Source organism: Micromys minutus (genome assembly GCF_963924665.1).
Source record: "Micromys minutus genome assembly, chromosome: 28".
Lineage (NCBI taxonomy): Eukaryota > Metazoa > Chordata > Mammalia > Rodentia > Muridae > Micromys > Micromys minutus.
This window is the reverse complement of record NC_137963.1, coordinates 34,575,694-34,591,773: the sequence shown is the minus strand read 5'-3', so window position 1 is coordinate 34,591,773 and position 16,080 is coordinate 34,575,694. Positions and strand designations below refer to the sequence as shown.

Genomic DNA, 16,080 nt, shown 5'->3' with positions numbered 1-16,080 from the left:
TATCCCTAGGATGGCCATGCACGTGGCCCAGCACGGTCTACGGAGGACATCGTATCCCAGCGCTGAAGGGTTGGACACCCTTGTTAGCAAAGAATAAAGTGTGAAGCTATTGATTTCATCTTCACAGCAATTTTCAGCTGGGAGTGGTCTTGTCTCCCAGGGGCCGTTTGGTAAACTCTGAAGGCATTTTGCTAATCACAGCTAAACACTGGCATTGGTCCAGACGGCTCAGTGACGATCAATAATTTACCCCCAAAATATCTAGCCCAACTTGAGAAGCCCCAAGTTCTCTGGTCACATTGAGGACTTTGCTGCCTTTTGGTTCTCTATGAGTGCTAACCACACAAGACTGTGTTTCTCCTGTGTGCTGGAAAGGCGTTAGCAAGGCCAGATCATCCCAAGGGTTGCTGAGTTCTGGTTTGAACTGTAGCCTGAACCTCTAGTGAGCGGTGCCAACAATCTGAGCCCTAAGCAGGGCGCCTGCCCCTCCTGTGCGTTGTCTCCCAGTCTTGGGGAGTGAATGAAATCGGAGACAGCTCTTACAATATGAGAACTGGGTGATGGGAAGATTGGCAACCAGAGCAAACTATTTTTATTTTGAGCCACTCTCGAAGTGGTGTGTGCGTGTGTGTGTGTGTGTGTGTGTGTAATATTTTTTATTTGGAGAGATTATTTTTTGAGAGCCTTAGTAACGGCACATCCATTTTGCTGAGCTTCCATTTTGGGCTCAAAGGCAGGCAGGTGTGTAATCATCTTCCTCGATGACAGGTATCGGAGTGCCCTCTTCTCAAGGACGCTCGGAGTCCTATACTGAGTTTGAGCTAAGTCTGGTTGTCGTGCTAGTTAGGGAGTAGAGAACCCAGAAATCATGGCGCTTTTGACAAATTCAGAAATGTACAAAGAAGCACAAAAGATGTAAGCCTTTTGCTTAGAAATGTTTGCCTTAATATGTTATCGGGATAATGTTTAATGGTTTTTGTCTGTGACCTGGCTTATATGATGAGGGCTTAATTTTTTAAAAATGTAGTCATTTGCATAGTTTACAACAGTAATGGAAAGGTGTGGACGCCATGTGGTATGGTGGCCTCATGATTCTTGACACCTGTCTTTCCCGTTGCTGACACCTCGAGCTGATGACTTTCTTTGATCTTTCAGTGTGTGGTGGCAGCTCAAGCTACAACAGGGTCTTCTTAGGTCCTGAAGCTTAGAATTTGAAATATTTCCTGGACCTGCTATACATTTTTATTGACTAGATATAGAAAAAAAAAAGAGGGCCATACCAAGGATTCTTCAGAGCTAAATGTATTTTTTAACAAGGGAAGGAAGGACAAGAAAAAATATGGAGAGGTGAGCCAAGAACCCAAGACCTTTATAGCCCTGGCTGCAGCTTAAACCCCATCTTCTGTAGGTGGGTTTGAAAAACAGAACAGTAAAAGTACCATATTGGCTGTCTTCTTTTAAGTGCAACATTTTGCTGTGACCTTGAGACCTATTTAAGACAAAGAAAAAATAACTGTAACCCACAGGTATATAAACTGTTCCTACCCTAACCCAGGCTTTGGTGCTTCGGAGTGTTGATTCGTCTAAGAATTGCTGACTCAGGTCTCCAGTTGCAGCCCTTAGCAGTGGCATACTGTAGACACCCTTGCAGAGTGAGCAGACAGTGACTTGGGGAGGCCAGTGAGATACCCCTACGTAGCTTTAACTAGACATCGGAGTCCTCTGATTTGGTCCAGGAATCCTGCTTTGAAAGCCAGGGATAGTGGGTTGCTGGGGAAATGGGTCTGATCCAGGACCTACCTCATCATGATGTAGAGTGCAAGAGACATCTTGTACTTTTCCTGGAGTTAACCAGTCTCTTCCAGCCGGAGGTTAGCTTCAGCCTCTGGCTCTTCTACGTACATGACCATGGCTATACTGAGGTGGTTTTTAATGAATGAGGCAATGTATTAATCCAGCATCCTTCGTTCCAGTGTTTCTTGATGGCAGTTGACACCTGTCCAGAGATCCTGTCCAGATCTCTCTGTCCCTGAGGTGTTAGCTTGTGGCCTCCATCTTGGTTCTTTTCCACCATTTTGGTCCCCTCCAGGGCTTGGAGGACCCAGCGGGCCACACTCTTAGAGCCTCTGCTGAAGTGTCTGGTTCTGACACCGTCCTCCGTAGATCTTGGTCATGGAACCAACCCCCGCACCACTGCGGAGGTCCAGGTGCCGCGCTGTGGATGCAGCTCGTGTGTAGACCCAGTTCTCATCGTTCGGGGCAAGCTCTTTATGTTTGGCCAGCCTGACCGTCTGACCGTGTCTGCCATTTGGGGACTTTCAGCTTCCCGGACTTTTTGAGGAAGGCTGCCAGAGCCCTGACGAACTCCTGCTGGTTGACGTGTTTTACAGTAACTCCGGGCATTGCGTGGCCTCTGAGCGCTGCCAGCCAGGGGAAAGGGAACAGCTGGGTTTCCCAGTGAACAAGTTTCGAGATGGTTTTTAAGATGGATGTCTGTTTACTGTTTGCATATGTGCCTTTGTTGTGGCTCTAGTTCCCCACGGGAAGAAAGGACAATGCATCTAAGGATTCTTACCCAGTTCCATGTGACTTAGCACCAACCTGGAAGCCACGAATGGTTCTGAGGAAGTTGAATGTGCTGCTCCCAGTGCAGGGCTGACAGTCTTGGGACAGAAATGAATTTGCTGCTTGACTTTAATTCCTACGGTAACTTTAATCAACTTGATCATTTGAAAGTTTTAACGGGAGAGAAAATTTAAATCTTCTTAATTTTGTGTTCATAAATGTTCATTACCTACCTATTGTGTGAAGTTCCAGTTGCTTTTATAATTCTTTGCAACTGAAATTGTTTTCCTGGGATGCGTGATGATGCAAACTTTGTTTTCCTTAAAATTGAGTCACTCACCAGACAAAGAGTCTAAGCTATCAAGACATTCACAACATCACATTGTTTAGCAAGCCCAAACAGAAAAATTCTATTGATTCTTCTTTAGAAATTGTGTTAAAATGTAGAATTTTGAGATTCTTTTGGAGTAAAGTTCCTTTTTGGGGATGTATCTTAAGATTCTCTTTGGAGTATTCTGAACATTTTGACAGGAACTTGCTTTTCTTTTTATTTTTTTATTTTTTTTAAAAAGATTTATGTATTTGTGTGTATGTGTGTGACTATATGCACACGTTTGAATATATGCACACATGTCTGTGCTGCTGCCTTCATTCAAAAGCCAGAAAAGGGTGTTGGTGACTTCCCTTGATTTCCAACTGTCCCTGTGAAGGCCTTTCTCCAGACCAAGGGTTTACATTTTTCTCAGTAGGCTGGAAGTCAGCAAGCCCTAGAGATCTTCCTGTCTGGAGTTAGAGGTGTAGTAAGATGCCTGGCTTACTGTGTAAGGTGTTGGGCTGTGAGCCCTGGTTCTCATGGTTGTGTAGCAGGTGTTAGGGTGTGAGTCCTGGTTCTCATGGTTGTGTAGCAGGTGTTGGGATGTGAGCCCTGGTTCTCATGGTTGTGTAGCAGGTGTTGGGATGTGAGCCCTGGTTCTCATGGTTGTGTAGCAGGTGTTGGGATGTGAGCCCTGGTTCTCATGGTTGTGTAGCAGGTGTTGGGATGTGAGCCCTGGTTCTCATGGTTGTGTAGCAGGTGTTGGGATGTGAGCCCTGGTTCTCATGGTTGTGCAGCAGGTGTTGGGATGTGAGTCCTGGTTCTCATGGTTGTGTAGCAGGTGTTGGGATGTGAGCCCTGGTTCTCATGGTTGTGCAGCAGGTGTTGGGATGTGAGCCCTGGTTCTCATGGTTGTGTAGCAGGTGTTGGGATGTGAGCCCTGGTTCTCATGGTTGTGCAGCAGGTGTTGGGATGTGAGCCCTGGTTCTCATGGTTGTGTAGCAGGTGCTCTTCACGTTGGAGCCCTCTCTCTGGCACCCATAACGTTTTTATATTGTCTGTTATACCAGTGGATAAGATGCCTCGTACATTTGCACTTTTATTAATCTGTGTACATTGTGGTGTGTGTGTGTGTGTGTGTGTGTGTGTGTAATATATGTATGGTTGTGTACACATGAAACAACGTTTTCCTCTCTTGCAGAATTAAGTCTGAGAGAATCTGACATCAGAGAGTGTGATGAATCGTCCTGTAAATATGGAGGTGTCTGCAAAGAAGATGGAGATGGTTTGAAATGTGCGTGCCAGTTTCAGGTGAGAAAACCAAAACTAACTTAACTTACCACGCCACCACTCCCATTTTATAATCCAACATTTCTCGAATAAAAACCTCGTAGCGCCTTGACCCCCGAAGGAATTTATCGCGCAGCCAACTGGTTCTTTCTTGCCAGGTTAAGTCCTGTTATTTGTGTTTTCTGTGGTTCATTCCAGAAATTAAGGAGAACAAACTGTCCATGATAGGTGTGCACATGTGTGGGAAAATGTTAGATAGCCAGGTGCAGCTTTGCTGTGGCAGGGAAAAGGGAGGTGCCTCGGGAGAGGGTCTTAGTTAACAAGTTGGCATGGTTTTCCCTTTTTTCTGTTAACCTGGCTTTTCCCCTCCCCTACAGTACCTATTTAGAACCAGGATGAATTAAAGCCTCAGGGGAATTGGGGTCAGAGATGGGCTGGGAAGTAGAGTCACAACCCAAGAGTATGGTGCCTTAGTGTTGCCGTTGTGCTGTTACTGACTGAAAACACAGAGAGGTGGAGAGCGTTGCTCTCGATTATTCCTGCTTGTCTGGTTTTTAAAATTATTGATAAGTTATAATCTAGCTGTAGACGGCCTCTCACAATTGGACATGAAGTACAGAAAGAGCGTGTTGGGTTTTCACTTACAGTCTTGCTGCCATGTTGAATTATGAGGAGAGGAAGAGGTTCAGAAACCAGGCATACGGTTTCTAGCTGAGTTAGTGTTTCTGGTAATCCAGTGACCCCAGGCAAATATATGTCCTTAAGAATTGTTTCCTCACCAGAATCCCATCTGTACAAAGGCACATCAAAGGCACATTTCATACTTAGAAAATGTCACAAGAACACAGAGGGTAAGAGCACTTGTGTTTGAAACATCCTTGAATATTATAAACAATCTCGATGTTTATTTCCATTGAAAGGAATAGAGAATCGAATCAAAGTAACCGGCACTCTAGAGAGGTCTGCTGCTGCTGACCACCATGGGGACGGGTAGCCAGGTTCACTGTATTGACCATCCACGGGGACGGGTAGCCAGGTTCACTGTATTGACCATCCACGGGGACGGGTAGCCAGGTACACTCTATTGCCCACCATGGGGACGGGTAGCCAGGTTCACTGTATTGACCACCATGGGGACGGGTAGCCAGGTACACTGTATTGACCACCATGGGGACGGGTAGCCAGGTACAGTGTATTGACCACCATGGGGACGGGTAGCCAGGTACAGTGTATTGACCACCATGGGGACGGGTAGCCAGGTACACTCTATTGACCACCATGGGGACGGGTAGTCAGGTTCACTGTATTGCCCACCACGGGGACGGGTAGTCAGGTTCACTGTATTCACCATCCATGGGGACGGGTAGCCAGGTTCACTGTATTGACCACCACGGGGACGGGTAGCCAGGTACACTGTATTGACCACCACGGGGACGGGTAGTCAGGTTCACTGTATTGACCACCACGGGGATGGGTAGCCAGGTTCACTGTATTGCCCACCACGGGGACGGGTAGCTAGGTCTGCTGCTGCTGACCACCCAGTTAGGTTCTAGGGTCAAAGAGACTTTTCATTCATTTATACAGAGCAGTATTTCTGTGAGACAGGCTCCACAATAGCCACTTTCTTCCGAGCTGGGTTGGCCTGCTTTGGCTAGCTTCACAGCCTTGAGCCTGTTGGCTGAGGGATACCAGCTCCTTCTGTGCCTTTCCATGGGCCTCTTTCATTTCTGTGGCGTTGATTTTATATTCTGCTTGCCTATGATGTTTTTTTTTTCTTTTTGTCAGCCCTTGCGATTTTTTTAAGATTATTTTTTAAAAGAAGACTTTTCAATGTCCTTCAGCAGCTAAAAAATAAATAATCTTTCCATGATCTGTCTTAAATCGTTCAGCTCTTCACCCGTGGCAAAGCGGGAAGAGAAATAAAAGCGAGATCAGATGGTGGTTTTCTAGGTTAGCTGTGTGCAGTGTCTTAGGCTGGATGCTGAAGATGTTTAAAGATGGGGTCCTTGCCTCGCAGGGGCGAACTACCGAAAGGCTTACCGCGGGGTTTGTTCCTTCTGCTGAGGAAGCTCTCCTTTGATTCCTCTGCTGTCTTCCTATGATATTATGAATCTGTTCATAAAACCTAGATTATTGGCAGTTTAAAAACAACGGCTTGATATGTGCATTCGGCCTAGCTCTCTGCTGCGTAAATCTTAACAGTGCTAGTCAGATTGCTTGAAAGATGGCTTAGAATTCTGCATGCTTTCAGGGCTAATAAAGCTTCTGGGGGCATGATTTAGATTCCTCTTCGCAGAAAGTAGAATTGTGTGTAACTGCAAGTTTTGTTAGTTGCTTCATAAAAGCCATTATCTTGCTAGTTATATAAACAAAGCCACTCACTAATTATAGGCATAGAAAAATTATGAACGCTACATCTTTCCTTTAAAACTTATGTCTCTGGCTTTCCCCTAATTTTCTTTCTTCCCTGTCAGATTTAGAGTTCTGTAGCCTGTCTTCCTGTGTTTGTGTCTGTTCTTACTAGCTCCATGGCCTCTCAGTCTTACTAGACCTTTGTATTGGGAGTTTTCCACAGAAATAGAAACAGGAGGGGCACACGTACATACATACTCATGGCCCTGTGAGAGAGATGGAGAAAGAGAATAGTGAGGAATTAGATTGTTTGATTGCAGAGGCCGAGAAATCCCACAACCTGTTAAGGGCTGAAGACCCAGGAAACAGAGTGGTCCCTGTGGGAAGCTAATGGCTGAGGACCGATATCTCAGGACAGTCAGAGGGAAGTTTTCCTCTGCCATTTTGTTCTGTTTGGCTCCTCAACAAATTGGATAATTCGCATCACCCTGGGGAGGGCGGCTGGCTTTACTCGGTTCACTGACTCCACTGCTAATTTCATTTGGAAATGCCCTCACAGATTCATCCAGAAATAACTTTTAATTTGGATACCCAAAGGCCTAGTCAAGTTGCCACATGAAATTAGCCATCACACTATGTTAGTCCTGCTTTTTTTTTGCTGTGACAAAAGACTCGGGCACAACAGCTGTATGGGGAGAGGCTTGATTTATTTTGCTGTACATTGTCAGAAGTTTAGACCTTCATGGTATAACAGAGTTGAGCAGCTCACATCATGTTGTCCAGGAAATGGAGGAAGAACCAGTACTCACGAGCTGCTTCTTTCTGTTCTACCCCCACCCCCAGTTCTGTTGGGTGGTACTGCCAATATTCAGGGACAGCCCTTCTCCCTGAATTAATCCTCTTAAAGACATGCCCAGACATCTTTCAGGTACCCATCAATCAGTCACGTTGACAATCAAGATGAACTATCCCAGCAATCCTAGCTTCTTATTTTGTTATGATCCGAACAGTTCCTGGCACATAGTGGGTGTACAACAGATGCTTGAATGGCTAATAGTGTTGTTGAGTTCTGTAGCTTTCAAACAGCTTCAAATAGTGAACGGTATCATCACAATCACAAGCAGTGGAGATTCCTGTTCCTCATCAAAGGTTAGGGACTGTCCAGGGTCAGTGGATGACTCTGACTGTTGTAAAATTGACCAGATCTCTTCATTTGCACATAAGCATGTGAGAGATTCTAGAAACGAAGAATGAAAAGGTCAACGGGTGGACTTCCTCATCTTAGGTTCACTCTGAGGTACGTGCTTTGGCTGATGCAGGGATGTAAGGACCCTTGCTCACCATCACCAAGTGACTTATGGGTGAGACTCTGAATAATGTGTGTTTAGTGTCTAAAGGACATCACTCGGGAGCAACTGTGATTCTTCTTGAACTCTTTAGCTATGGTCCTACACAAGAACTCAAGACTTAGAAATGACCAGTCACGACAGCAGTGATAGTTCATATTTACTAAGAATTTCTGTGGCTGAATAGAAACATCTTATTTAATCCTTGTAATGACATTATTTGGGAGAGTCTGTGATAGCTAGCTTTAGACAGATAGTAAAGTGCTGCTGGTTTCACACGGGTGATGGGCCAGAGCCCGTCTGACATCATCACGGGCTTCATTGGTTGTTAGAATATTTACGTCCATAGGACATTTAAAATTGCTGTTCATTGCTTACTGGGATATTGTTTTATAAATGTCAAGATTTCCAGTCCTATCAAACTCAAAACTCTTTCAGTCACCCATAGCTTATGTTCCATTTTTTATTACCTTTAAATGAAATTCACAGTGTAGCCTACAAAACATGGGATTAAAGAAATGAATTGTGGTACATAATTTTAATATAAAAGAAAAATAAAGGTCATCTATGGTATAAATATTTGATAACTTACATGCTTTGGAATGATAATGTTAGATGACAGCATAGTACTCAGGCGTTTACATCTGCTTATAATGAAATTGGATTAAAAATATTCATAAGCAGTTTCACACACAAAGCTCTCCAAATAAAAATTTAATTTTAATAAAGTTTGTGTAAGATTTTGCTGATATTGAATATATAGCAGAGTCAACTTGGTCATGAAATATCTTGTTAGTTAGCAGCTACTGAGCTGTGCTAATATGCCACATTTATACTTCAAACACTGAGACCGACCACGTGAAAAGGAAGATAATAGTGAAAGTACATCTTGTTGATTGCAGAAAATTTGAGCTATACAGAAAATCAAAGATATAATATGAAAACTATATTGACATTTTCTTCTAGAATTTATGCATATTTTCTAAATTAGGCCATGAATGCTATCTGTTTTCTTGCTATACTTTATTTATTTATTTATTTTTTAAATTTGCATTCAGTGTCATGGATAAATAGTACTTTAAAAAAGGCTGTACATGACAGCACATGCCTGTAATCCTGCACTGGGCAGGTGAGTTTAGATAGCTGAGAGTTTCTTGCTAGTCTGGACTATAATGAATCCCTTACCCACTAATTCCCATTTCAGTATACAACCCTGATTGCTAATGAAAGTCAATTACTTTTATATATTAGTTGTCTGTTTCTAATTTTTCTGCAAATACTTTGACCCATTTTAAAAGAACCTCTGCACTATTCTTGTTTACTTCATGAGGATAGCTTCATCATATTAAAATTCTAAAATTATGTGCATGCATATGTGTCTGTGTGTGGGTATGTGCAGATGCCCATGGGGTCCAAAAGCTGTTGGAGTGATGGTATTTACAGATAGCTGTTCAGTGTGGGTGCTGGGAGCTGTAGAACACGCTCTTAACTGCTGACCTGTCTCCCCAGTTCCCATGTGTGCTACTTTACATGTGTAGAAGTTCCAAATTCTCTAAGCGTGTAGAACCAGTGTCATCTTTCAGCTCTCATGACTGCTTATCCTCATCGGCCTCATTCCTGTTTGTCCTTCAGCGTGCAGCGCGGACCACAGTTTCTCTGACGAGGCTTTCGTTAAGCATCCTAGCTGGACACTGGAGATCAGGCGCCATGCTTTGTGTCTGATCGACTGATGTGGAACGTGATCTAGCTTTGCACTTTCCCCTGTTCTAACAGGATGATAAATAAGACCTCTCAGTACAGAGACTGTGTTGGTTTCTTTCTATCTTCTCTGTTCCTTCCCTGGAGACTTTGTTACTAGAGGTATTGAGTAAATGAATTTTAATGATAAGGTGACATCACCTGAATAGCTCTTTATAAACATCATCATGACTTTCCTCTTAATTTTCTATGGCTTCTCTTAGCAAAGAAAGTAGGTTGCAGTTATTTTCACCATGAGCATGAGGAAAAGGCATGAGGAAGATGCAGTTCTTCTCTGTTAAAGTAAAGCAGGGACAGCCTGCTCTAGCAATAGAAGAATGTCATGATACTGTGCTTTTGTGTTGATGAGTGTGAGCTATGCCATTAATACTCATGCGTCGTTCTGAGAGTGTATTTTTGTTTTCTTGCAGTGCCATACAAATTACATTCCGGTCTGTGGATCAAACGGGGACACCTACCAGAATGAGTGTTTTCTCAGGAGGGCTGCTTGCAAGCACCAGAAAGACATAACAGTGGTGGCGCGTGGACCTTGCTACTCTGGTATGTATGATGTTAGAAATGGCTCTGCCATATACTCTAAGAAGAGAACTAGCCAGAAGCGTTTGGCTTACATTGCCATAGGGACTGGTAGTGGCTGAGAGGGTTTTAATCATATTTTATGTTACTGCTTCTTAACTTGAGGTGATTTTTTTTATTGACTGTATGTTTTATATGGGAACTTCATATATCCTTTTCTTGATAGGTATCTGTCTGTCTATCTATCTATATATCTATCTATCTATCTATCTATCTATCTATCTATCTATCTATCTATCATCTATCTATCTTTTCGAGATGATCGTCTCTAGACAGCCTCTGTGAACATGTCAGGTTGTAGTTCTTTCTGAGTTTTTTGCTCTTTTCCACCCATCACTGGAAGCCATCTTACTCTCCTTGAATTGGTTGCTTCCAGGAGGCTTTAATGTGAGCTGCTTACTTGTGTTTGAGTTTGAGGGAGTAGGTGCAGGTTGGGTACTGTAACCAGAGTCACACCGTAGGGGCCAGTGGTAAAGACACAGGCTGGTGGTGTCTCCATTCACTTGCTTTTTCTAGTACGTTATGGTGTTTAATGCTTTCCCTCTTACTGTGTGAAGGCTGTAAGGCCGACTGCAAGTTAGTGGGCGTAGTCCCCAGCACTGCTCTTGCTATGTTAGTGTGTAAGAAGTTCCCCAAAGTATCCTCAGATTTTCTAGAAGGGCTCATCGGACTCACTGAAAGCTATTAGAGTTATGACTTATTGCATAGAAAAGATATACTTAAAATTGACCAAAGCAGAGATGCATAGGGCAGATTCTGGGAGAGATCTAAACACAGAACACCTTGATGTCCGTCCTCTCCAGGGAGTCACGGGCAGTGTTACGTCCTCCTGGAGAACTGTCAGCCAGGAAAGCTGAGCTCCAGGGCTGCCTTTTACCGCCGCTTCCTTACTTAAGCAGATGTTACTGACCTTAGAATCAGCTTCTCTACCACCATTTGACCCTAAGCTTTCATTTTACACACGACTGATCTTTTCCCCTCATTTCTTTTGTGTGTCTGAGTGTGTGATAAATACATGTATATATTCAGGTACATACCTCAATGTGCGGGTGTATGACAAAGCAGAGAGAGACATCTGCCCTCTTCCTTTATTACCATTTTATTTTGTGTTTCACCTGCTTGCACCACATCTGTGCAGGGCCCTAGAAGGTCAGGAGAGGGTGTTGAATTAATCTCTTAGAACTAGAGTCTGGGTGCTGGGAAATAAACCATGGTCCTCTGTAAGGCAGCAAATGCTCTTTAACCGCGGAGCCACCTTCCAGCTTCTAGGAGTTATTTCGTGGAGATATGGTCTCATTGCATCTGAAGCCACTGTTGTATAGTTAGACTGACTGGCCAGGAAGCTCCCGGGATCTGTCTCTGCCGGCCGAGTGCGGGCGTTACTGGAGTATGCTGCCTCATCAGTCTTGATCTTGCTAATGTGGCTAGCCCTCATCCTGTGGGATGTACTGGCCCAGTCTCCACTCCCCATGTAGAACTTGCGCCTGAAGACACTTGTATCAGGCACGTGGTAAATGACTCCCCAGAAGCATAAGTTAAATACCAGACCTCTCCAGGAGAAGATTTTACTATATACAGATAATTCGGTCTGAGGGAAAGTATTGTGCTCTGGGGCTGTCATGGGATGTCCTCATAAACTTCTCTAAGTACATTGTGCTTCACAGGCTCCATCTGGAAATTTTGGGGACTCTTTCTGATGCCATATTGGTCATTTATTAGGAACACGTGTGCTTTGATAGGCAGGAGTGTCACACAGGAGATAGAGTGTGTCAGGTTGCAAACAACGCTGCAACTAGGAGCAGGAGCCTCACGTTAGTATTTAGCACGGAGCCTTGTACAGGCCTATGGCTCTGTGAACTCCACCTCTCTAGATCATTAGATGGATGATATCTGCTTTCTGGCTTGGAAAGCTCAGGAATACCAAGGCGGTGAGGTACCGTACTGTCTTTCTGGCTCTCTGACTGCGCAGTGTTCTCATGTCTTTTGGTATTTAGAGGAGTCCTACTCTGAGAGTTTGGATCCTATTTTAGGCTTTACTCTGAAGTCTTCCTCTGACCTCTCTAGGAACTTTGTTTTATCTTCTATGTGCCTATGCATGTAGCCACATTTCACTTACCTGATCTGCTTGCTTACAGCCACATAAGCGTGTCCTGTCTAAGGAAGCAAAGCACCTTCTCGGGGCTGGACTCACGGGTGTGTGTACCACCAATACAATTCTAACGAGGAAAATTACTGTATTATCAGGGTACTTACCATTTTTATTTAGGAATTCTTTTTTTAAAAAGATTTCTTTTTTTTTTTTAAAGATCTATTTATTTATTATATATAAGTACACTGTAGCTGTCTTCAGACACACCAGAAGAGGACATCAGATCCCATTACAGATGGTTGTGAGCCACCATGTGGTTGCTGGGATTTGAACTCAGGACCTCTGGAAGAGCAGTCAGTGCTCTTAACCGCTGAGCCACCTCTCCAGCCCCCAAAAAGATTTCTTTATTTTAGTATATGAGTACACTGTAGTTGTCTTCAGATACACTAGGAGAGGTCATTGGATCCCATTACAGATGGTTGTGAGCCACCATGTGGTTGCTGGGAATTGAACTCAGGACCTCTGGAAGAGCAGTCAGTGCTCTAACCACTGAGCCATCTTTCCAGCCCCCATGTTTAGGAATTAATGACCAAAGAAGTTGTGAGGTTTTTTAATATCTATTAAAGGTGGACACAGCTTGAAGAAAAGGTTTAGAGTAAGTATCTCATGTACTAGGAATATGTCTTATCACTGTAATTTATCAGTCTTTGGAACTTAATATATATCCCATCAATGTACATGGAACAGAAGGGAGAAGGGTTAGTTTTCCTAAGAAAACTAAGGGTTAGTTTTTATAAGCTTTTACAAATTCAGTTATAGTTCTCCTCCTCCTTTTCCATTCCTCCATTTTCCCCCTTTGCTTTCAGGAGACAGCCTTTCGTGATTGGCTAAATCAAAACTGAACGCAACTGGAAACTTTGCACACAGCCTGTGCACCGCCTGCACTCCTGTTTTCTAGTCCCCCTGCTGTTGTACCACCTGCACTGCCTGTTTTCTAGTCCCCCTGCTGTTGTGTGTCTGGGGATCTGACTATTGCTTGGTGGAGGCTGAAGAGGAGGCCTGCTGTTTAGTATTATCTCCCATTCTAGAGACTGTTTGAAGAATATAATTAATTCCCGGGGCCAAGGCATCTCCCCTGTAGAGCTGGAAACCTTCACCTGTCACATGTCTTATTTTCATTTTTACAGTTCCATGATGATGGTATGACAGCCTCTTGTCTCTCTGTGTTATATACTGGCACCGTCAGCCCTATACAATAAAACCTGAGGGTTTGGAGTGATTGTCTAGGATGTACAAGGGCCAGCTCTACCAAAAAACTGCCCAGTGCGTACAAGGCCCAGCACTGCAATTGTTTTTTTTTTTTTTTTTTTTACAAGAAATTGTACATTAATTATATTTTAGGCTGTTCTCTTTCTGAGATTTATTCTGAATAGATTTCCTAGAGGAAGCTAAATTTATCATTACTATGCGCATTCAACCCTGAGGTTCTCCTTGTAAAACCTTAGGTCTTTTTTTAAAAAGCCTGTTGGCCTCTGGTCTGTGTCCACAGACTTGATTAAGAAGACTTTTGGAGCCAGGCTCAGCCTTTCTCTTTCCAGTAGAAACAGCTTGTTCAGCTCCTCTCCAGCCCTAACAAAATTGAAATCTGCTTTTATCTTTTAAATGAGTGGGCTAATCATTTCTATGTAGCTGTTTATAGTATTTTCCTAGTCTTGGTACATGAGATCTGGATGTTTCCTGGCTGGCTAAATTCTCAGATGTAAGAAATGTATTCGGTATATAAGAAATACTGACGGTTCCGTGTCTAGGCTACTTTGTACAGCCTAAAGTAGACACAGGAGAAAAACTTAGCTCTCAGGAATGTGAGAAAAGGAATATATGATCCTGGATGTTATAGTTCTTTTTAGATATGAAATGTTACTATCTGAAAATATCCAGGAGAAATGTTTACATCTGTTGTTTTTCTTCTCAGATAACGGCTCTGGATCTGGAGAGGGAGGTGAGTTTCAAATATTTTGCTGTTTTGAGAGAGTCCACTTGTAGCTCAAGCTGGTGTAGCTAAGGCTTGGCCTTGAACTCACATCTGTTTTTTATGTTTCTCAGCCTCTCAAGTGATGGATTCCAGGCCTGATCCTCCACACTCAGCTCAGAAAGCTCTTAGGGCTTTGTTTTTCTTTGATATCTAACAACTCCGAGGTATAATTCAAACATCAGAGGTTCATTCACTTGAAATTCCTAGCTAAGGGACTTTTAATGACATGCAGAGCCCTGGGCTCTTTACCACCATCATCCTTACAGGAGGCCCTGTCCCCTGTCTACCACGGCCACCATGGCTACTTTGGCTATCCTTGTAACCTCAGGCTTTGTTCCACAGTTTTCACTGAAGGTTTATTGTCAGGCCAAAAGGAACTCATCATAGCTCCTGTTAGATTTAGGTTGTGCAAGCTGCCTTCTGCTCAGAATTGCCCACACAAGTGATTTTTATCATGAAACAGAACTTTGAAATATCTTTTATTTAGTTGCATTAAAAAAATTGGTAAGCTATAAGGATCTTTTTAAAAAAATAATAAGGTTAACAAAAACTAGAGTAAGCTGTGTTTTAATAAGAGAAAGCCCACAAAACAGCTCTGGTGAAATCAAGAGTTAAATTTAAACTTTTACATTTTCTGTTTTAAATTTAATTTCACAGAAAAATTATTTCTGCTGTTTAAAAAAAATCGTATTTGATAACAGCATTGCAGGTTCAGAACGAGGACGACTAATGTGTCTCATGTTTAATGAAGCTGTAAATCTCACTGTCTGTGCAAAATAACATTTGAGGTACCCTGAGGAGACCACTCATGATCCTAACCATGTGAAACCCCGTGTCAGACTGCTCCTCCCTCTGTATTTCATAGCGTCCCAACGTTTCTGAGTTGGAAGGGACTTTGAAGGACTGTAGAGAATAGAACATTTGTGGGGAGGGACTCAAGGACAGGAGTCTCAGCCAGAAAGAAAATGATAAAAGCTACTGAACAATAGGATTTGATTTAAATGGACTTGTTTAAGCAGGAGCTTTGTAATCATGTGTGAAAGCTAACTTCATGAATTTTAGATCTGCGAGCAAGAACGGATTTTAAGAGATCATGTGACCTGGTCTCTGTAATCATTGTTCCATTAGGAACCTCAGATGTCCCCAAGATTTGTTAATATAATACAGTCCCGAGTGCTGAGACTGTAGCTTGTTCTCAGCCTTCAAGGGAACATGCCTTGGTAAGTTTAGTGGTTAGCTCAGTCATTTCAGATTTCATGATGGTTCTGGGGTCTCAGAATTATTAACTATTTTAATCGTTGCAATCTGTTTGGGTTTTATTTGTATTTGAGTGTTTCCAGTCAGACTAGGCAGGTAGCAAACACTGGGAAGGTTAGGTGTTATCTGTAGATCTGCCTTTTGATAAGTTCTTCACTGACTGGCACCCTGATATGAAATTCTGTTACATACCAAGTCCCTCGAGGCCAAACTCCATCCTCACAGCCAACCCCTGGCCTTCTTTGGGAGAGCTGCGAAGATCCATTCCGAGGCCCACACATACAGGATGCCCTTGTTTGGGGGCTGTTGATGGCTTGGAAGTAGGATACCCAAAGATTTCTATATCCGAGTCTTTTTGGCTGTGCTGAGAGGAGGGGAGCTCGTACCAGCACCCATTTCCCACGCACAACTGGAGACAAGTCTTTCTTTGAACTGTGAGGTTAGTGCTTCTGTGTTCAGAAGGTCGGTGACGGGAGGTGACGGACGATACTGTTCTCCAGGA

The 16,080-nt window shown here is 43.3% G+C and overlaps 1 protein-coding gene and 1 pseudogene across 3 annotated transcripts in view; one reads left to right on the top strand and one right to left on the bottom strand.

Moving 5' to 3' along the window:
* Positions 1–16,080, top strand: part of TMEFF1 (transmembrane protein with EGF like and two follistatin like domains 1) — a gene marked incomplete at its 5' end in the record, with an annotated part of 80,952 nt that overhangs the window by 14,911 nt on the left and 49,961 nt on the right. For both annotated transcript variants that reach the window (XM_080940359.1, XM_080940358.1), the window contains 3 exons: positions 4,080–4,189; positions 10,035–10,164; positions 14,262–14,288. In XM_080940359.1, the coding sequence (XP_080796485.1) occupies positions 4,080–4,189; positions 10,035–10,164; positions 14,262–14,288 (267 nt within the window). The remainder of the gene's footprint in view (positions 1–4,079; positions 4,190–10,034; positions 10,165–14,261; positions 14,289–16,080) is intronic.
* Positions 1,913–2,403, bottom strand: LOC308438672 (small ribosomal subunit protein eS19-like; annotated as a pseudogene). The gene has a single exon. The product of its transcript is annotated as a small ribosomal subunit protein eS19-like (transcript).